Genomic DNA, 22819 nt, shown 5'->3' on the forward strand with positions numbered 1-22819 from the left:
AAGAGACCAAGATTGGCTAACACCGTTTTCTACTTTGTCAAACCAAAAAAGAAAAATGAAAAGGATAAATGTCATGAGTAATATCTCTAAAGCCACCGACAGTATAAAGTGCATACTTATTTTGCCTAAATTGTTTGAACTACCCCAGCCAAGAAAAGGTTTTAAGTACCCTACTGGGACAGATGCAAGGCGGCAACAATAGAAGCCACACTAATGCAATCCAGGTAACACAATCCTGTTTCAAAAACACAGGCCGGGCTAATTACAGCGCTGCTGAGTCAAGTTTCTTATGCCATCGCAACCCACAGAAACAGGTCAAAATCAAATGTTATTCAAACCACAGTCATATCAACCTTCTATATCAGAGTCACGGCTTAAAACCAAACGAAGAACTTAAAAGCTTAACCCATTCAAAAGCAAAAAAAAAGTGTTTTCATTGCGGGTGGCAAAGTAAGGTTCTTATCATCTGAACCAAAAGAAACTGTGTGGCAGAACCGAATGTTGATAGTTTCAAAGTTTGGGGGAATATTTGGGCTGGTCCTTTGATCAGAACACTTTCTTTTTGATAGAAGAGTAAAATCTGCTTAAAATAACAAATGGCATTTTGAAGAGAGGTATTTAAGTGAAACAAACAACAAAGGTTATATTTATTTTTTATCTTATTCATTTGAAGATTTATCTGCCATTGCAGAAAAAAGAAATTACATAATGGCATGTCTGCTTTTGTAGATAAACATGCTATGATAATTCTATAGGCAGCACACAACTTCATTACACATTAAACCGTTGATGTTTTTAACTTTGAATCAAAGATATTAATCCTCACTTATCAAGCAAAGATATATGTCTTTGGTGAGTATTAGTGAAAGATATTTAGGTAAAATATCTGATTGAAATGTAAGTTTTATAAAGCTACTTGGCAATCAAAATTGGGTTTAAGCCTGAAGAATCACGTAAGTCAAAATCAACAACCGATGTTTTGTCACAAATTACAGTAAAGCAAACACTTTTTCAGTCAACTGAAAAATGACAGAGCAAGCCTCCAAAAGGTAAAGAATTGGAAAGACAGATGGGTGGGCGGGGCAGGGGGAAGGTGTCAAAAATCATTATTACCAAACCCCAAAAGGGACTTTTGTTCAGCTGTTGATTTCCTCAATGAGGGATCAGTCAGTCTTACCTGCAACACTCTTCCAGCTAACGGAGGGTGCTAGCTCTTGTCCTAGCTGACAACTGACAGTATCTATAAACCTTCCAGGCCATTTAACTCCCAATGAGTAATGCTATGTAACAAATGGTTTATCATACATGTTTCCATACAATGAATTTCAATGATTAAAATATAAAACGAATATTTGGAATGCAACTTTGCATAATCTGTGCACACACTGACTCAAAATTGCACCGAACAACTAAAACAGATTTATTGTTCTACAGTGATTTACTTGGTCATGTCAGATTAGTAATATGGATCTGTTTAAAAACACAATAATTAAGACAAGCAGGATAAATTAATCAACTACAAGGCAGCGTGAGCTACAATCAAACACGGGAAATTACTGTAGAAAATCTTGGTTCACAGATCTCTTTAAAACTGCTTTTATGCATAAATAAAACCTTAAAGTGTAGATGGATTGCGTCCAACAGAACTACTGTAGCTAAAAGTGATAATGATTCAAACATTTTTCAAATAAAAGTTAAATATTTATAAGCACCCAACCACATTTCATAAATCACAAACTATTATTATTTTATTTCTGAAGCTTCCTGGCACAGCGTGAGGATTGAGCCACAGAAAGGCAAGAAAGAAGAAAATATGCCTTTAGGAGCGTGAATCAGACACAAAACTGGAGCAATCCAAGAAAACAGGCCTCCAAAGAACATCCCATATGGCTTTCCCAGGAATCGCAATAGCTCGGCGCAGCTGAAGTCATGACCAACAGGCAAATTTCGGCCACATGCCTTCCTAACCCTCACCCATGAGCCACGCAAGACAGGTGTTTCATTATAATGAGGAAAAAGAACCGAGAGAAAGTAGAGCGGTCCCTACCTGTCAATTATCACTGGATCTGAGGGAGTCTCATTTCGGTTGCCACAGCTTTTCTTGTCACAACAGCGGCTATGGAGCAAAAGCAAGAGGATTTAGTACAACCATTACCATGTAAAATCATCATTTAGGCAGAGAGAAGGTTCAAATTGCTGGGTTGCAAATGCTAGAATTACCACAAAGCCATACCTGGCAATCAACGGATCCCTGAGACAGAACGTTCTATTTGGGTCACCTATGGGTTAATGGCCAGGCTTAACCTCTCCCTGCACAAAGGAGGGAGGGAGAGGGACTCCCACAGAGTGAGGACTGACAGCCCTAAGATGGGGTCTTCCCATCACTGCCCGCAGGATTGGAAGAGTTCACTGTGAAATGCATTATTATTACATCTACCCAATGAGAATATTCAGGGTTGTGGGTGGCTTAAACACTCTTCCCTCAAGATCACACTAATTGTGTGGAACGCGTCAATAATGAGGTATGAGTGATTTCTCCCCCTCCAGTCATTTTGTATTAAATGGATTCCTTTTTCTTCTCCTTCCTCTTTTATGGGAGACGTTTCCTTCAACCACAACCTTCCCCAAATCCTAAAACTATAACTGTTTGCTTTTGAACCATGTTCAGAATGTAAGAATAAAAGTACAACACAATAATCGAGACAAAGAGGCAAGATAAAAGAAAATAGAGATCCACACATCCTCTGGCTTTTGTGCCCTGCTCTGGTCACTGTGCAAGTTTCCTGGAAGCATTTAGGACAGTTGCTCCAAAGCCTGGCAGAAGCCTGGCAATGGACGCTCTTTATTAGGTCAGAGAAAAGGCAGACGTGGGCAAGAAAAGCACCTACTATCAAAATCCCACCCCATGTGTGACCTTAAAGTTGACAGTTTTTTCTTAACCTGAGATGCTTCTAAAAAGTGAAAAATTAGGGTTTTTGAAAACTACCCATGGTCAATGGAAAACTATCTATCTGAGACTTGTTTGCAAATAAGAAATGGGTCCACTGGCCAGTCTATACCCAAGGGCACACTATAAAAGCACGTATTTGATCAGTCAAGGAGGTGAGGGAGTTATCCAAGCATTATACATTGCCTTGCACCACAAATAAAATATGCACTTTTCTCCCTCTCGCTTACACAAGCACGCACACACACACACAAACATACACACAGACTCATTCGACTTAGTGAATCATAGAGCCTAAATTTAGAGAGCTGCTAGAGAGAAACAAACACTGAACTTCATTTTCAGGACCCAGAAATATACGCCTGCACAGGGAGTCTTTCAGCAAAGTTAGGAAGTCTCTCTTCTGGCTGTAACTATATCTCTGAAAAGAGAATCAGCTTCCATATTTGGTGCTCATTCGATTTGCTTCTCGTATCTTCAGAAAACAACAGCAAGAATTGTATCTCCTTTGTCAAAGCCCCAGCTAAAAACCATGCCACTCCCTTAAGAGCCTTTCCTTTTCTGATTCAGAGGAAACTATTTCCTCCAGGCCTGAGTTCTGCTATACTAGTACTTTGGGGATAGAAAGCGCAAAGGATCCCAATACCTAAGATGAAGAAACAAGGGAATGAGGAGTACAGTCTTTGAAATGCATACAAAAAATAATAATAATTTACAAACTAAACTCTATCCTCCCTGAACTCTACTCCCCTGCACCTACATCTCAAGGGCTTTGCCAGAAGAGCACAGTGGTTAAGCACACCGACTCTGGAATCCGAGTGGCTTGTGGCAGCTGGAGCAAGTTATTCCACCTCCTGGAGTCTTAGTTTCCTCATGTGTAAAATGGGGCGATTGTGGTACCCACCTCTAAGTGTGAGGGCTCAGATCTCCAAAAGCAGCCCAGGGACAGAGCCCAGGCCTTTTCCCAGCGATAAAAGCAATGCATGGAAAAAAAAAAAAAAAGTAATGCATGGGAAGGCCTATTTCTCCTTTCTATTTTCCATTTGTTCCTTTCTTTTTCAAAACAGCAACTGGGCAAATCCCCATTGGTCAAACCCCTCACCATTGTCCTGCCTGGACTGAATGCCTTCCAGGGACTCTTCCAACCCACCTGATGATAATTTCAGACTAGAATCTACATCTCAAGACAATGTGATTCTCTCCCTCCTCACTGCCATCACCCTCATCTGAGTCACTTTCACTTTCTCGCTTTAACTCCTGCAGTGGCCTCCCACCTGGTCTCTCTGTGTCTACTCTTCACCCCCCCATGACAGCCACAGTGATCTTTTCAAAATGTCAATTGGACTGTGTCACTTCACCGCCCAAGACCTTTTAATGGCTTCCCACCACACTGAGAATACATCTATGGCCAGACCACCTCCCAGTCTCCTGTCACTCTCCTCCAACTTGCCACTGCAGCCTCACCGGCTAATTTCAATCTCTCTAATGGGCCACGCTCAGTCTGACCTCAGGCCCAGGTCCGGGCAGGCCTCCAGGCCTGCACTGCTCTTCATCCAAGCCCTGCCTGGTTAGCCAGCCTCTACCCCCTCTTTGGGCCTCAGCCTCTAGGCTTCTTCCTTCCTCAGAGAAGCTAGCCCTGACACTTGATAGGTTCCTCTGGTTTTTCCTTTCAGGGCATGAAACACAAAGCAAATTATATACTTACATATATATTTGCATTTTTTTTTGTCACTGTCTCCTCTCACCCCCTCCCCTACTAACTCATATGCTTCATAAAGGAACACACTGTCAATTTTATTTACCTAATGAGTAGCATAAGGCCTGAGACAGAATAGAGAAGCTCAAATATTGGTTGGTGGATTGGACGACTTCATGAATGAATGTAATGTACTGGGGAAAATACAATCCAAGAAAATAGGAAGGTAGCAGATAGAGGAAGCCAAGCTGACCCCCTGAGCAGACACTGCTGAGGAAAGGAACGTTCACCTCCATCCCACCCCATACACCAGACCACCTCCCCAAGCAAGGGCCACACTGGGCCTCAGATATGCCCTGTGCCTTAAGCACTGTCTTCAACCCCTTAAAATAAAAATGCCCTGGAGTGCAGCCAGCTAAATCGAAGCACAGCCTAAGTGAGAACCACCCCTCTCTGCTGTGCCCCAAGGGACCCAGGGAAAAAAGCAGATGCGAAGAACAGAAGTGTATAGGACTAATAGAATAGGAATAAAATAGGAATAACGAAGAAAGGAAAACAGACTAAAGGGCTGGAGGTCATTTATCATTTATAAAACCCTATACAAAGTATGAAAAATAGCCCAACAGGTTTCCTGCTTTCCTGCCTCTCAAGTCATGTCACTGCATCACGTAGTCATCATCCCCAAAACGGGATTCTTGGGCTCTGCTCTGCGTCTGGAGCGGCAACAAAACAGTGTCTACAGTTTAAGCCCACTTTTAAAATATATTCATATACACATATACATATATGTGTGTGTACATATATACATGTAAATATGGAACTGTGTGCAGCATTAAAAAGAACGAAGGTGGGTTTGTACACACCATCACGGAAAGAAGTTTGTACACACCACCTACATCATATTATGTACACACCATCTACATCATATTATGACCTGAGAAAGCCAAGCTGCAGAATAGTATGTACGGTATGCTCCTACTTCTAGGAGAAAAAAAGGAAAGACTGAGAGAGAGGAAGGGAGTGAGGGAAAGAGACAAATAGTCTCACAAGCCAGTTCACACCCTCACTTCACTCAAATTTCTGCACAAAGTGACAGCCTGCAGAAGCCCTTCCCTGACTACCCCCAGAGCTCTCTAGCCCCTCATCCTGCTTCACTTTTCTTCCTAGCACTCATCACATTGTCATTTATATTTGTCTTCTTATTTATTGTCTGTCTTTGAGTACAAGGGTCTTAGACTGTTCTGTTCATCCCTGAGTCCCCAGCAACTAGAACAGAGTGCGGCACACGGTAGGCCCTCTGGAAGTATTTTTTGAATGAATGAATAGAAACTTCAAAGAAATAGCCTATAAGGAGTGGAATAAGTGGGGAAGTATAGAGGATATATATTTTATTTCTGTACTCCTGCAGTCTTCTGCTTTGTATTGCAATATTATTTTCCTATTAAAAGACTAAAAATCAACTGCAAATTGGGGAAGGAAGGTCTTCCTTTACGCTGAGCTGGCATCTAACCCCCTAAAGCTCCCTAGTTCTAACCCAGAGCCAAGCAGAGCAAGGACCTGTCTTCCTTCCCTGTGATGGTCTTTCTTGCCTTCTTGTCTTCTCTTTCCTCCCTTCTCCAAGCCAAACTGCTCCCTATGTCCCTCTACTGAACTCAGAAGGACTGAGAAAGGTGGGTACCAACCAGCACCATACACAAGGCAGGCATTAAGCAAGAAGGACAGAATGAAGGGAGAACAGATTCACTTGTGTTTAAGGCAGGAGAGGTCTCGGCCTGAAACAATACAGTACCTGGAACAACAGATGCAAAAGCACTTCAAGGGAAAAGTTACCAGGTTAACAGAAGAAATCACAGTGCCAATCATGTCCTCATTACTGTGTGCCTGATGGATCTTCATCCCTTCAAATGCTGTTCTTTAGACTCCTACTGTGTTTGTCAGGCACTGCACCAGGCACAGACCTGGCATTTGCTTCCTAAAGCAGGAATCTGTCAGGGGGCTTGGAGTTTCCTCATTTGCTTTGTCACAGGGCAGGATTCCCACTACTTCACATCCCTTTGCAACCTGCAACCCAAGTGGCAGGAGAGCAATGTGGCCCATTACTGGAGTGGGGACCCCGCACCCCGTGTCCTACGTACACTGTGGACTCAAAACAGCAGCCCTTTCCCCAGCAAGATTGTGCATCCCTCGGACAAGCTAGTCCAGGGAAAAGCAAGCTTGTGAGTTTCTTCCTTAGCAGCATGACACAGGTGGCATCTCTCTAGTGCACTGACACATGACTTCATAAATCACGGCAAGAAACATATACTTGTTTCCTGGTCACGAGGCCTGCAGATCCTCATCTTAGGGACATGGAACTTCTTCCCATAAGTAGAGGCTCTCTCAAGTGGAGGAAAGCATCAGCTCCATCTCTAAGCCTTACAACAAAAAGCAAGATTATCTTACCCATTTAGCCAAAGTGGCTAGAGAATGAGATATATGAGTTATCTAAATAGTCTGATTAATAGTAATAAGCTCATTCTTTCCCTCAGTTAACCAACTTAAGTTTTTCCATTCTTTAAAAAAAGACACACTCCTTCTTTTCTCTTGAGTTGGTTTCTTCACTGTCCAGCTGTCCCCTTGCCAGAGTTGCCGTCACTCCTTGCCACCTGAACCCCATAAAAGCTGGCTTCTGGGCCTCAGCGCCAACTTGATTGTCCTCTCTTGAAGTTCACCAGTGACTTTCTGGTGCTTTTCTCAGTATTCAACAAGTCTATCTGGATCTCCCTACACTTATTACATGGATGGCTCCCAGACTTTGAAACACCCTCCTTTTATTTCTATGCTCTGTATGCTCAAGGTTCTTTTTCCTAATTCTCGAACACACTAAATGAGACTGTTGCCCAAGGATGTATCCATGGCCTCTTCTCTTTCTATTCACCTATCCTTGTCAATCCCACGTAAGCCCATAGCTTTACTTTGCACCTTGGAGAAAAGACCTCAGAAGTTGGTTATCCTTCGCCCTGACTCTCTGCCCAGCTCCAGGCCAAAGGCCCACCATCTGTAGACCTCTCCCCAGAGAAATCCTGCCTGGACTGCCAACAAATGGACCAAAACACTCCTTCATGCACCCTCTAAAATCCAGGTCCTGTTTCACCTTCCTCCCAATCCCTGCAGCTAAAACCCACCTTCCTCTGAGCAGCTGTGGTCTTTGGCCTCACCTCTTATCCCTGTCTACCCTTTCTACACTGCTGTCTAGTTATCTGTTTTATGAGTCTCATTCTCCCAAGCTAACCTGTCAGCTCTCCTACTATAGGGGCCAGTCCTCTTTGGCTCTTCATTCCACTGTGCTTTGCACATAGTATGTGCTAAAAGAATGAATGAAAATATCCTTAACAGCACACCTAGAATGAACAAAGCATGTTAACATTTTAGTAGACACTTCCCTTCCTTTCAGTATTCTCTTACCGTCTTTCCCTTTGAGCAACTCTGTGCCAGGTACTTAACTAGGCACTGCAGATGTTGCTACTACTGCTCCCACTACTTCCACTGCTTCTATTAATATCAATACTAATACTACTGCTGCTACTATTAATAATGACAATAGACATTCGGCACTTATTATGTGTCAGGTACCATGATAACCATTTATCGGGATTACAGCATTTAATCTTAACAACCACCCTATGAGAGAAGTAATAGTTTCTCCCCATTTCACACATGGGCAACTAAAGCAGAGAGGAAAACTGGGTAACTTCGTCTTCAAGAAGCTCTTAGTCCAGCAAAGAAAGACAGGCCTTGGACACACAATTACAATGTGCTGCATGCTATGAAGGAAAAGCGCAGGATATCACAGGAATGAATAATAAGGGGACCTCGCTCAGGCCAACAACCAGGGATGCGTAAGTGGGAATCTAAAGGAAAAAAATGAGAATACACCAGCCAAAGAGGAAGGAAGAACAAGCCATATCAAGGGACCAGGCTAGCCCTGGGAGCTCATGGTCCACAAGATGTTAGGCACTGACAGTGGGGGAAAAATGCCTTCCTAAATACAGCACCCATCCCCTGCAATTGTCCTGTTCACTGGAAAGGGAGAAAATCTGCTTTGCCCTGCCTGGGGGGCTGGGAACTGGACGCACCTACCAAGTAGAGTTCCTATTTTCCATTCACATTTTAAACACAGGATGTGGAGATGCATTTATAATCAAATGCTTTGTGGAATGAATCCTGCTTCTAAAAATCCTTCATGGGGCCATACTTTTTAAGAGCTTAATCACCAAGTATTAGCAAAATGTAATAATGATGATTGGTATAATAAATTCCAGTTTACCAAAAATGCAGAACCTCTCCCAGAATTCCATGGAAAGAGTTTTATGCCATCAAGTCAAAGGGGTTTTGTCTCAAAGAGAGACAATAACAATCCCATGGCAGTAAGTCCTTTAGACAGCTCATGCAATAGGGTTACCCTCTCAACAGAACAAAACTGATTTTTTTAAATTTGTAACCACCTAATACACAATTCCCTGGTGTTTATTTTTTTTCTTTTTTCTCTGATGACAACAAAACAGAATCATCCCAAGCCCTTTCCTGTCGATCTAAATTCTCTGTGTCTCCTTCACCCGTAGCTCCAACATACTATAAATATACCTCTTTTGTGACATAAATGCAAAGTTTTATTGTGCCATTAGCCTTGATAGAAAGCACTGCAGAAAGTTGTTTAGAAATTAAATATCTAAAACAACCTATTTTAAAATCCAGGGCCCTCACTATTTCATGTCTGCAGTGAAGAAATTTCATCTTGGGGAGAGCAAGCTGTCTTTCACACCATATGGTTAATGGTGGTGCATAGCAATTAGCCAGGCTGATTAATGGTGAACAGACTCTAATTTTATGCTTATAATTGAGCCTGCATTTGCACCCCTGGTGCAAATTCAGCACATCCCAACTTCCACTTACAACAGGCAAGAAATCAAGAGAAATAGGATGGTGTGGAAAGTGAGAATTTTTTTCCTAAAGCCCCCTAAAGAGCATCAGATTTGCAATTTAAAAGACTGTTAGCCACACAATAGATGACAGGCTTGTGTAATAGGGTCATGGCGGCCTGGTAAACAAACAGTACCCCTTACACATCTATAGGCAGCCAGGAAAACCATCATCTGTAACATTAGCAGGATGACATTTTGAATATGGCTCTTCCCTCTTACCCATGCAGTACAAACATCATTTGCCTTCAGTGGCTTGAGAATTTTATTCTTTGCTATTTTTATGTTTCTAAAATATAGAAAGAACGTCAGCAGTAAAGCACATCAACCAGCATCATAAAGTACTTTGGACCAACGAATTTCCAGAACAAGAAAAATATAAATTGCATTAACAGAGTGTAGGCTTGTGTGTGAAAGGGATAATATATCTTAAGTATTTTAAGAATAATTTCTAGCATAGTCCAAACAAGTACAGATATGAGATGCAAATCTATGATTTATAGATATTAGTTGGCCTATTGGTTGAGATCCATCTTCCTGTCTCCTGTTTGCTGGAATCACATGGAACAGAATACGGAAAATTCATTCTAACAACATGCTAATTGTGGGAAGACGAAATAGAAATATGGCTGGAAAAATAGTAATACGAAGGAGGTCATTTTTTTAATGCTTTTCAAAATGATTTTACTCATTTTATTCTGAAGAGCGCAGCTCAGCTTTAGCTGTGCAATTGTTGTATACAATATAACACTAATTTTGCCTAATAATATCTTCTAAGAAATCCATGACCATATTTTTGGATTTTGTTGCTGCTTTAAAGTTAGAGAGAAGCAACCTGTTTTCAGAACAATTAACAAGTTTTACAAATCACTAAAGTGAAAACTTGTGAAACTCCTGTGTATTTTAGAATAATATATTAGCAGAATGTTTTTTAAAAAGGAGAAAAAGAAATTTTTACATACATATTACAGATATAGAAGAAGTTACTACTTGGGACTTCACTAAGGAAACACATTAATCTCTTTTCTATTTTATTTCCACCTGTAGAGTTTCCAGATTGCTTTCCCCGCAAGTCTGTGGGCAGCAAATAAACCCACCCATGCCGAAGCAGCAGCTGAAACTCCTAAATGGTTTGGTCAGTAACAGTCAGGAGCCAAGCATGCTTTGTGCCAGGGGAGCCTGCGTGGCTAACAAAGCAATTAGTAGCCCTTCCCTGATGCAGAGTGTCATCGTCATGCTTTATCCAATTACTCAGAATATATCAGAAGCAAAGTGCCAGCGTTATTTTACGAAGAATTAGAATCCTAAACTGCAAGTTACAAGGCTGTTCTCTGGTTTACTCTCTCCCATGTGGAGGGTTGGCTGAGGCCATGGAAGTGAATGCGGTCTGCTTGCCTGGTTTCAAACGTAGCTTCAGACAAAAATAAAGATACTCATTTGTGGACAACATGAATGTTTATACCTTTCAGTGACTCATCTTTGCCATCCTTCCAAAAGCTCGCTACATTTAAGAAATGTTAGCTACATTGTCATAGTTATATAAAAGGTAACTAAGATTAAGAGATCAGATGTTGGGTTGGTGTGGGGAGGAATGATGCCTATGTACGGATGGTCACATTGTTAAGTGGAAGAATTAAAAAGGGGAACTATAACTTTCAAGTCTTATCCAAACAGAGGTTTCTGCTGACCTCAATAGAACTCTTATTTTACTAGCAATGCAGTTGAGCACATATATTAACACTAGAAGGGTTATACTGTATTTTACTCAATTGAAAGGAAAAAGGAGAGGGCACTGCTTTGTGCCCATTAACAATGCGATATCAAAATTGGAACGTATGTCTTTTAGGATGAAATCTAATAAATAATTGAGAACCACTGCGATGCCTGACACTTTACTACCAAATAGTCACATCTAACAGTTTTTAGATTGTCTAACAGAAGATAAACATATACCCAAAAATAGACCTGAATTCACCTAGATTTGAGATACAAATTCATCTTCTCTTTGCTAATTAAAGGGAAAGAAAAAGGTATTTCTTACCTGCACATGATTTCGTGTGTGAGCAAGACTCGGCACATTTCTGGGTTCTTGTCTTGGCCTTCATACACTATGGCCTGTAAACAAAGGCACGATTTGAGCTAAGAATGGAACCAAGTAGCAGAGGACAAACTACCACAGTCAAGTTCTTGACCATTCACCACTGCCGCAAGGCCAATTAGCTTTCAGAGCCAAAGGCCTCACTGGGCTGATTGTTTTAACACAGTTGTTAAGGATCAACCCAAATTGAGTGGAAGGGGATATGTTCCTCTCTGTCCCATCAACCTCCTTATTATAACGGACATCTTTGGATCCTTGTATGAGATGGGCTTCTGTCGTCAAGACAACCACAATTCTCTCTTCAATTCAGAATAAAAATAAATCTAATCAATGGGGAAGGAAAAACCCAGAAGGCTTAGCAGATTGAGATACTAGTGACTTAAAATATAGAAAAGCACATGGATTTTATTTTTAAATGATTCGTATTTGTCGCCTCATTTTACTACTTCCAACTCCAACATGTAATGTTCTAGAGGTAAGTAGTAGAAAACAAGTGAGGGTATGGTTAATGAGTCCATTCACTGTCTTGAGATGATTCATCCATCAGGGGAAATCCTTCCTGCCTACAGGTTGAAAACATGTGCTCTCTGGGGTGTATAACCACCCAAACAGTAATACTCGCCCGCATATGCGGGGGGACAGGCAGGGTTGGGGCAGGGGGAGTTAAGCCATAGTTATCTCCCTCAACTAAAAAGAATTACATCTGACTCTCAAAATTTGGAGTCCCAAACCACATCACCAGCCAAGATGTTTTTGTCTGTTTTTAGTAATATGTGTACAAACATTTTCCTTAAGGTCACCAGGCAGTTTCCTTGAGACCTCTGCTTACTGGAAGATCTACATGTTAACACTTGGGCCAAAGAAAAGCTCACAGCTATGGATAGAGCAGTGCTCTGCATGGGGATACATTTTAACTAACTTAACAATGTAGCACTGCATAGTACTAATATAACACAGCTTCAAATTGTTAACAAAATTACTTTCACACATTCAGATAACTCTCAATTTCTTGGTGATGAAGCTACTTAAGTTAACCAGAGACTATCCTTTTTTAATGATACACAGAAACTGCAGTAACTAACTTATAGTTGGCTAGAATGTGCTTGTTTATGAACCTGAGACTTTTAGAACTGTAAATGATGGAGGATAGCTTATGACACTATGCGTGAAGACGTTCAAAGCAGGCTCTGACTTTGTTATACCTAACTCCATTACAAAACAAAAATTGCAACAAATTTAAAAATGACAAAAAGTACCTGCATGGGCTTCCCTGGTGGCTCAGTGGTTGAGAGTCCGCCTGCCGATGCAGGGGACACGGGTTCGTGCCCCGTTCTGGGAAGATCCCGCAGCCGCTCCGCGGCATGCGGCGGGGGCCGGGCGCGCGTGCCCCCGCGCCCCGGGCCCGGGCCCCCCAAAGGGGGAGGGCAAGGGAGGGGGAGGGCCCGCGAATGAAAAAAAAAAAAAAAAAAAAAAAAAGTACCTGCATAAGGAGAAAACATTTTCTACCATTGGCCCATCAAAAGCATTTATATGGTTAGACTGTTATAACCCTACATTTTTTTTTTTCTTTTTCCCCTTACGCAGGCCTCTCACTGCCGTGGCCTCTCTCGTTGCGGAGCACAGGCTGCGGACGCGCAGGCTCAGCGGCCATGGCTCACGGGTGCAGCCGCTCCGCGGCATGCGGGATCTTCCCAGAACGGGGCACGAACCCGTGTCCCCTGCATCGGCAGGCGGACTCTCAACCACTGAGCCACCAGGGAAGCCCAACCCTATATTTTTTAATGTTTTATTTTGCCATAATTTTAGATGTACAGAAAAGTTGTAAGGATATATAAAGAATTCCAAGATACTCTTTCCCAGATGCCTCAAGTGTTTACATTTTAGTAAATTTGCTTTATTCTTCTTTCTTTCTCTATTTTCTTTTCCTGAACCATTTATTAGTTAACTGCAGACATGCCCTAAATACTTCAGTATGTATTTCCTTAAAACAAGGAATTATCTTACATAACCATAGCACAATTATCTGAATCACAAAATTAACATTGATACAATAATCTAATCTAAACATCTGAGGTTCACCAAATACCCAATAATGTCCTTTATAGCAAACAACAACAACAAAACCAATACCAATCACTGCATTCAGTTGTCATATCTCCTCAATAAGGAATATTCCTGAGTCTTTGTATTTCATGACATTGACATTTTTGAAGAATATAGGCCAGATATTTTGTAGAACATCCTCAATTTGGGTTTGTCTAATGTTTCCTCAGACTTAGACTAAAGTTATGTAATTCAGGGCCAGAATACCACAGCCATGACGCTGAGTTCTTCTCCCTGTATCACATCACACTGTCAACTCGTTCCACTAATGCCAGTAAACTCTGACCATTTGGGTAAGGGGGTGCCTGCCACCCATCAGAGAGCACAGCCAGATTTGTGTACTGTAAAGTTACTACTTCACTTTAATTCATAACTATCTTCTGGGGAAATCATCTAGATTATGTTAACATCATATTATGACTTAAATTTTCACCCATTAGTTTTAGCATGCACTGATGATGCATTCCTGCAATCTTAAAAGACCTTTTAAATACCCAGGAAGTTGCTTTACTCGAGAAAATGCATTAAGTAAATTGAAAATGTTTTAAAAACCAAAACTTATATCTGCCTGCTTTATTTACTACAATCACTGCTTTAAAAAATCAGAGACACTGTAAATAACTGATTAGATCTCACACATGGTGCTAAAAAGTCTATTATGCATTTCTGAGAAATCCTATTATCACTACATGTTTTGTGTGTTCTCTTAATACCCCTGAAAACCTGTTTCAACTTTAGTTTTCTGTCATGCTAAACTAATACAAATAACTTGGTGAATAAAATTCATAGGTATTAATGGGGTTTTCCTTCCTGTTTCAAAAAAAAATTGGTTTTGGGAGGAGAAAGGAGTATCAATTACATCAGATCTCCTCATTTTGACTCTTTCTAGATAATACCAATATTATTTTTTACTGAGGCTGCTGGTTCCACTGAAATCAGTGGGCCCATGATGATACTCAATTAAAGATATGCTGCAGTGAAAATATGTTGACGCCCCCCCAAACAGTAGATGACCCATGGTCTCCCAGGTATCCCATGTTTTTGTCTTTGGTGACTGAACATCATTTGTTGAAGGCCCATGGCCTCCGTAATACATCTCTGCCAAATGTCAACCTGCCACTTCACTTCTGGCAGCAGAGTCAAAATGGAGAATCTTCTCTACATCAAGCATAGAAAAATGAAAGCATGAGTCTGGATTTGCTCAGAAATAGTTAAACCTCTGGGGACGGAAGGAAGCATGAAGTTTCTTCTGTCCCTTTCCTTGGGGCCTCAGCAGAACAATACTTTTCAGCACATAAACACAGATAAAGAAGTGCTTGCTGCTTCTGTGACTTCTGAAATAAAAACAAGTGAAACAGAGTCTTCTCCCTCTCCTAAGGAGTAGAAATAAAATTCTGGAAATAGAGTAATCTAGAACCTCAGTGTAACAAAGTTAGCTACACAGTGAAACTCTGTCAAAGGCAGCTCCACCTCCAACCTTGCCTAAGCAGTTTTTGTTACTGAAAAAGCTTGTTAAAACACACACATGCACACACACGCACACACACACACACACCACACGCACCCCCCCCACACACACACCACACTATTATATAAAAGTATGGTCCAAGAAATCGACATTCTGATGAGATCCAACATAGGAAAACAGGATAAATCTATTTTGATGAACGTCTTCAATGTAGAGTGTCAACAATAAAACAGACTTTTTAAAAATGCCTACAAGTTCTCCCTCCAGCTTTCACACATATCAAATCTCTACCATGTACATTTAGTACACACGTCAAGACTGGTTCACAGTTCAGCAAACCCAGACTTCGAGCCTAAAAGGAAAGGGGTTCTCTAACACCAGCTTAGGGAGAAGTTTCTGCTTCTTTTCCCAATTTAAATACGTGCCTCTGTGCGGTGTGAGTGAAGCTCATTGAGGCCGGATCAGTTGGGAGATCACAGAAGCATATAAACAGCACTGACTACTTTAAGTGAAACCATTTTAATAGACAGCTGGTCTAGGACCTAGACAATGGAATACCAAGAAGAAGGCTTATCTTCATCCTCCATAGTAAGTCATGCATCTGCTCACTGGGAGGAAGGTAGTCTGCTGTGAGAGTGACAAAAACAACAGTGGTTTAAAGAAACCAGTGTGTTCATCAGCAGTAAGGATGGGAGGCCTGTTACAGAGACGGGCGGGAGCGGGAGAGAAAGCATATCAAATACATTATTTAAATAAATGATTTGATGGTGAAGCAAGTTGAGGTTTTAACCTAAGAAACAACAAAAACAACAACAAAATACAATAAAATAGAAAACGATGTTTACATTAATCCTGCCAATGCAAATAAATCCCTTAAGGTGACAGGAATGCTTGTACAGGAAAAAAAGTAAAAGAATAAACAGCACAAACTTCATCTCAACTTTAAAAACCTAGTGAAATTGATAAACAAGTTGTCAAAATTTGACATATTTGGAGCAGGTTTATTCTTCTGATATACTAGCCTCCCTTTTCTTAACGTTCTCCTCTAATGAGCATAATGAAAATATCACAATTATTGTTAACACTCTGTTGACTTTCTGATTGAGGTTTTTTTCAAGAATAATTTTTTATAATAACAAAAATGAAGGAAAAAATAGGAATTGTTAAACTTTCACATCCTTACACAACAGTGCCAGAAGGTTTGCTGTGAGAGGATGAAATGCCATCAGTTTCAAATGCCCAGTTACACATTAACCTATACCAACTTTGAAAAGAAATCAATCAATAGAAAAAATCTGCCTCTGTTGCCACTGTTTTAGAAAGCATCTTGTGAATTGTGGTTCATCTCCACTTTTCTAAAATATCACTGGGTCTTAAAAGTTAATTGAAACTTACTATGGATAAAGACCACACAGTAAAACAAAAAATAGATGGTGAACTTACACAGGGATCACACTTCAATGGGATGCCAAAAGAAATACAGAGAATTGAGCACAGTTTTCTTTGTTTACTTTTCTAATAATTTTAACTCTTTGTGTTCCATGCAAAAATAAAGTGAGCAAGGAGAATACTTTTGACTTTGGTTCATTAAAATCTGAAAGGTTTTTAGGAACAAAATGTTTTCATTAGGAGTCTTTCTTGGTTTACAAACCAACAATCGGAGACTTGTCATCATTAATTTAGAAAGACAGAAAAAGATAATGAAAGGAAAGAAAGAAAGAAAAAAAGAAAGAAAGAAAAAAAGAAAGAAAGAAAGAAAGAAAAAGAAAGAAAGAAAGGAAGGAAGGAAGAAAGGGAGGGAAGAAGGGAGGAAGGAAGGAAGGAAGGAAGACAGGTAGATAGGTTACCTATAACTAACAAAAACTCCTAATTTTCCATTTAAATCAAAACAGTAACCTTGAAAATACATCACTCTTTTTTCCAAATACAAAATAAAAGGCTAAACCTAATTTGTCACCTTAAAGAATACATTCATGAATGTACAAAGTATCTCCTTCAACCAGAAGTAAAGTGTCCTATAAATACAGACTGTCAACACAACTTTGGCAGCAAATTACCAAGAATCAAAACTAATTAAAAAAAAATATGAACACCTACATTATCAACATGCTGTAATATTAATCATTACTTTCGACCACCAAGTTCCACTTCTTGTCATTAAAAAAAAAAAGTGTTAGCTAATGCGGTTCGAGAAATTTCCAGTAGGTGAGGGAGCCTTAGTTAAAAATTAACCTGTGCCAAAGAAAACACTACAAAATTGACGTTTCATAAACAATTGTGTCAAACAGCAATCCAAAATTAATAGTGAAATAAAATAAAAAATTATTTTGCTTCAATTAGCAGCTTAGCTACTGGTGAACAAATTACAAAGATGTAATTTAAGCTCAGCAGCTAAGCAGGCCTGTTTGCAGAACTGAATTAGGAAAGTTGCAAAGGAATGATATCATATTCAGTATGCTGTTCAGTTACATCACAGCCCTGAATAAAAAGAGAGCTAACCAAAAGCAGTTAGCTTCAGAATGCATCTTTTGTGTCTCAAAGAAATAAAATCTCTCATATTATTCAAACACTAAGATAAAAACTGAATCATTCTAACAATATCATGCAATATTTCTTTTTCTAGCAGTAATAAAAGATATTTCACTCATACGATAACTACATTTACATCTATATTAGTAGATACAACTGGCTTTGTCAACTCAATGGGGTAATAATAGTAATAATAGTAAAATAATAAAAGCAGCTAATTTATTAAGCACTTAGTGTATGCTAGTCACTGTTCTAAGCATTTTCCATGTATGAATTCATTTAATTTTCACAACTGAGCTTCCAGGTAGGTGCTACCATTACCTCAATTAGTTTCCAAATGCTTACATATTTTAATAACTAAGACCAAATCATTCTTGCTCAACAACTATATAAACAATTCACCAACATCCAGACCCTCCTTCATTCCTCTCAGCAATATAAGTAAAGACACAAGAACAGACTATCCGTGTAGTCATACAAGTTCGATAAATGCATCACTACTAATACGTTCATTTTTAATGCTGTTCAAACATTCACATGGAAACAGCTCTAGCGTAAATATCCCCGAACAAATGGCTGTATATTATCCAGGAGGGAGCAGTTGGACCGCCAGACTGGGAAAGTACTAGGCCATCTGGCTCCGGCAATCTCTCCAAAACCATCAGCTTTGTTTTCACCCCCAGACTCCAAACAACACATTTTCCACTGTGATGAGTTTACATTTTCCCAAACACAGGTCCTGATCATGCATAAAAATCCCAAACTTCTTCATTCCTCTATGTGCAAGGAAATTCAAATCACCTGCATTTTTGACATGTTACCAAAGAAGAGAGAAAGCTGCTAAAATATGGCTCCTAACTATAAACTTGCCCTGTCATTGCTTGTTTGTTTCCCCAAATATATGAAAGAACCTCTCTGCTGGCCTAGTTGAATTCCTTAGGAACTTATTGATACACTAAAAATGTGTTTATCTACCAATGAAGAACCATGAACAGGAAGGGATGTTAATCAAGTCTATGTAGCTGTGGCAGGATATGATGAAACAATCAATCGGAAAAAGTGCACTTGCATCAATAACTTGAAATACCGGGAATATCAAAACAAATATATAAAGATTAGCTGGAAAGAGAACTATGACAGCAGTTCTGATTATTGTACCTTAGACTTCCCACAGTGCTGGGACTTTTTAGGGGTCCCCTCACCATATCACCTACCTTCAAATCCATACACACAAAAGATTATGTGACTATTATTTTTCCCTTTCCAAAAAAGAGCTTTGGTTTGGGGGCAGGGAATGTTTTGTTTTTGATAACTTTATGGAATTTGGTACTCTTTCTTTGAATTATAAAAATGTCCCTTTTTTCAAAGCAAGATGGTAAGAGGGCAGATAAGTTAATGGTTTTTTTTTTAAAAAAAAAACTATTTAAAGATAACTCACTGAAGCAATCACAGAATGTAATTATATCTCAAATACTACAGGAAAATCTGAACTGAGGCACATTAAAACTCAGACCTCTCCCACTGAGTTCATTTGAGTTTCTGCAGTAGATACCATTTCTGAATGCAACAGCCATAAACTTCTGGATCCTACAGGCCTTTTTGCATGCTCACTAATGGAATACCAAAAACAGCAATGACAAAAAAAAAACAAAAAACAAAACACCCTATTTTTAGTCCAGCTAAACTTGGTTTTGCAAAACCCTTCCCAAAAGCAAGCTTCTTATTTTCTAGCTGGTGGACAAATATTTTAAATATAATTATATCCTTAGTGTTTTATAAGAAAAGCATAGGGATAAGAGGGCTCAGATCCTTACACATTCACTTCTAATAAAGCTTTCCCTTTCCTGGTAGAGTCCAAAATTAAGAGTCATTACCCCAAATAGTGTAATGAGACACTTTGAAAAGGTGTGAAATACTGTGTCATACCAATACATCTTGGTTGATTGAGTACATTTCTGTTTGATCTCAAAGCTGCTAACTCCACCCAAGATCACGAACATTCTATGAAAATATAAAGTGCACAGCTAGTTTTGAAATTTGCTTGCCAAAGATTCCCTTCAAGTTTTAACCCCAACTTCTGAGTCAAAGATATGACATCACATACATAAAGCTGCATCTCTGATGTGAAAAATGTTACGATAAATAAGCAGCTAAGAGAAGACACTTGAACTCTGCTTAGATACTCCCACTGAAACTTATGATGTTATTAGAACTCATCACATCACTGTAATTATTCCATTCAGCACTCTGAATATCAAAATCCTGAGTCCATCTACCTGGAATAATTTCACAGGGGAAAAAGAATTAAGCGTTTAATTGGTCACCTTACGTCAAGACTTACTTCTGATTGAAGGGGTCACTGCACACTTAACTAAAATAAAAAATTTAAGAAACTTAAAAATCAGACTTGGCATTTAATTATCACAGAATAATTTCAAGCTAGATGAGAATCCACTGTTTTACTCATCAAAGCTAAAACGTAATAATCATGTCACAGCTAAGGAAAGTCATGCTCTTCACGCTGATCTGCTTTTTGAAGACTATTGTATTAGCTGTGTACACAAGAAGCTAACCTACTTCCCAAACTCTTACAGCACATAATCAAGGAAAAAGCAACCGGATAACGGGCAGGGATTGCCTTTCAAAGTAAAAGCTACAGAGAAGGCATTAGACAACTATTATGAAAGCAAACAGGTATACCTGGAAAAATCTTTTTTCCTGATATTTTTAAACTAAATTCAGATAATTACTAAGCCTTTTTTTCAGGTCACTCCCCACCAAAATATATAATTGCCTACATTTATAATTTTAACTTTCAGTGAGATGTCACAGTATGGCAAGTAACTCTCTTATACCTGCTATTACTACACTATATCTTATTCTGGTCCCACTCCCACCCCCACCACCGATAGAATTTATGACACCAAGCAGTCAAAGAATGCCTTAGCCAAAGTTTTTCTTAAGCTCTATGACCTTGTTAGTAAAATGATATTAGATGTATTGCTTTATAAAAATCAAGATTATTCTTCCAACTTAGAAGAGTGTGTAAAGTCAGTTCATCTCATAATGGGAAGATCAGTTCTTGTGGCACTTTTGGTTTAAGGGGCCTAAAATCAAACATGTCCTAATTTTGTGTTCCTTACAACTGTTCACTTCATAGAGTTGCCGATAATTTAATATTTAAGTGGCCAATGCTTCACAGGCAGACAGGTCTTACATACTGGTTTGTGGGGAGTTTTTATTCTTTAAAAAATAAACTCTAATAAGTACATAAAGAATATGTATTAGAAATCATACTTTCCCTCTCCCCCTCCCATCTTTTCTTTCCTCTGATGGGAATGGCAGGAAAAGATACCCAGGGTATCAAAGACAATTTTTTAACAACAAAATTCCACTTAAGACATTTTTGTTTTGATATCATTTTTTTAAAAAGTTACTGAAATAAGGCTTTTGCATTTTTTGCTTGGCAGGAAAAAAATTTAACAAAATGCAGAGCGTCCAAATCAAAGGGAATTATCCTATGTAATGATCAAAACCAGTATAGTAATAATAATAAAAAACAATAATAATACCAAGAGTAAAAGCATAAATGTGCGTTTACTCTGAACTATCAACTAAGAAATAAAACAGATCTTTAAGAAAGTCAAATATTCTAGGCTAATAACTTGAAATAGATTTCAAGAGATATGTATTTATCATTTTAAAAATTACATGTCATACCCTCATGCACTTGGTTCACAATGAAATAAAGGTAAAAATTACAATTAGCTGTTATTAAATTGGTTCTTGCTAAGCAGATTTTAAAACTCCCAACAGCTTATTAACATGCATTTTGTACAACATGTTTAAGTCATGGGTATCTAAAAACATTTTTTAAGTATGCATGTATTCTCTAATTTGAAACCTTCCAAGCCAGTATCTATGAAAACTACACCCCTTATTTTAAAGGGAATATTTTTAAATCGCAATCAAGCAAACCAGTTTTAACCCTCTCACTAAATTGATGGTCAGTACACAATGGGTAACTTTTCTTTGTTCTGATTTCTTTCTCCCACCCAATAAAACTGTCTTCTTTTTTGTCACAAAATCCTCCAACTACCTAACCAGATATTTAATTCTTAAACTTTTTATTAAAATTAAAAAGAAAAAATGTTCCTGCCCCTCGTAAAAACGTCAGACCTCTTTTCTGACTCGGCTCATAATTGTATCTTTTGAACCATAACTCAACCTTAATGTATACTGCTTGGCATCCGCGTGTTGGGAGCTAAAGAAAACGCCGTCTATGTACCTTTAAGACCACAAGCTCACTCATGCTGCCTGGCTTCTTGCCAAACTTGGAGGCAAAAGCCAGGAGGATTTTTGCAAAATATCTTCGAACAATTGTCGCTCCGTCTTCCAACACTACCACCACCACCATCCCTTTTTTTTAAAAAATGTGTAGAGTGGGTCAAGTGCGCTCTCAGACCATCTCACCGTTTCTGGGGAAGCTGCCTTTGCCCCTCACCCAATTCCTCTACCTCTGCCTCCCGGGGGAGGCCCTGATGGTTTGGGTTTCACAAGTTCAGCCCGATCTGCACGAGGGTCTCTGGGCACCTTTGCGCCCCCTGGGGCTCCCCGGCCGGGTCAAAGGAAGTTCAGCCCATTTTCTCCCCACGCAGCACCCCGCGTAGTCTTAAATCACAAGGTCTGAATTTCCCTTATAAAGAAGGAGCCGTCGAGCCATCTCCTCCACGCGGCGAGTCAACGTGCTTTTGGGCATTTGGAAGGCTGCGCTGAGAGCGCGGTCCGCCCTGGCATTGAGAGTTCGAGTCCCAGCCCTCCCGCTAAGGAGTAGCCAGCTTCTTGACACTCCCAAATTTCGCGGCCGTAGAGTCACCCCCGCGGCGCGAATTTAAGAAACTTACTTGTTTTGTCATGGAGTCAATGAGGCGAACGTAGAAATCCTGCTCCGTCCTTATTCCTGGGGGAGGGGCGGGGGATAGGGGAACGAAGGAGAATTAAGTGAGAGAGGATCTGCAGG

At 39.7% G+C, this 22819-nt stretch overlaps 1 protein-coding gene across 7 annotated transcripts in view; it reads right to left on the reverse strand.

Moving 5' to 3' along the window:
- The window catches only part of EBF1 (EBF transcription factor 1), a 395559-nt gene that overhangs the window by 368639 nt on the left and 4101 nt on the right, over window positions 1-22819 (reverse strand). For all 7 annotated transcript variants that reach the window (XM_029216050.1, XM_029216046.1, XM_029216049.1 and 4 more), the window contains exons 4-6: window positions 22704-22759; window positions 11643-11716; window positions 2048-2116 (exon numbers count right to left, since the gene is read on the reverse strand). In XM_029216050.1, coding sequence (XP_029071883.1) covers window positions 2048-2116; window positions 11643-11716; window positions 22704-22759 — 199 coding nt within the window. The remainder of the gene's footprint in view (window positions 1-2047; window positions 2117-11642; window positions 11717-22703; window positions 22760-22819) is intronic.

This window comes from Monodon monoceros, unplaced genomic scaffold, assembly GCF_005190385.1.
Source record: "Monodon monoceros isolate NGI ecotype Baffin Bay Population unplaced genomic scaffold, NGI_Narwhal_1 Super_Scaffold_12, whole genome shotgun sequence".
NCBI lineage: Eukaryota > Metazoa > Chordata > Mammalia > Artiodactyla > Monodontidae > Monodon > Monodon monoceros.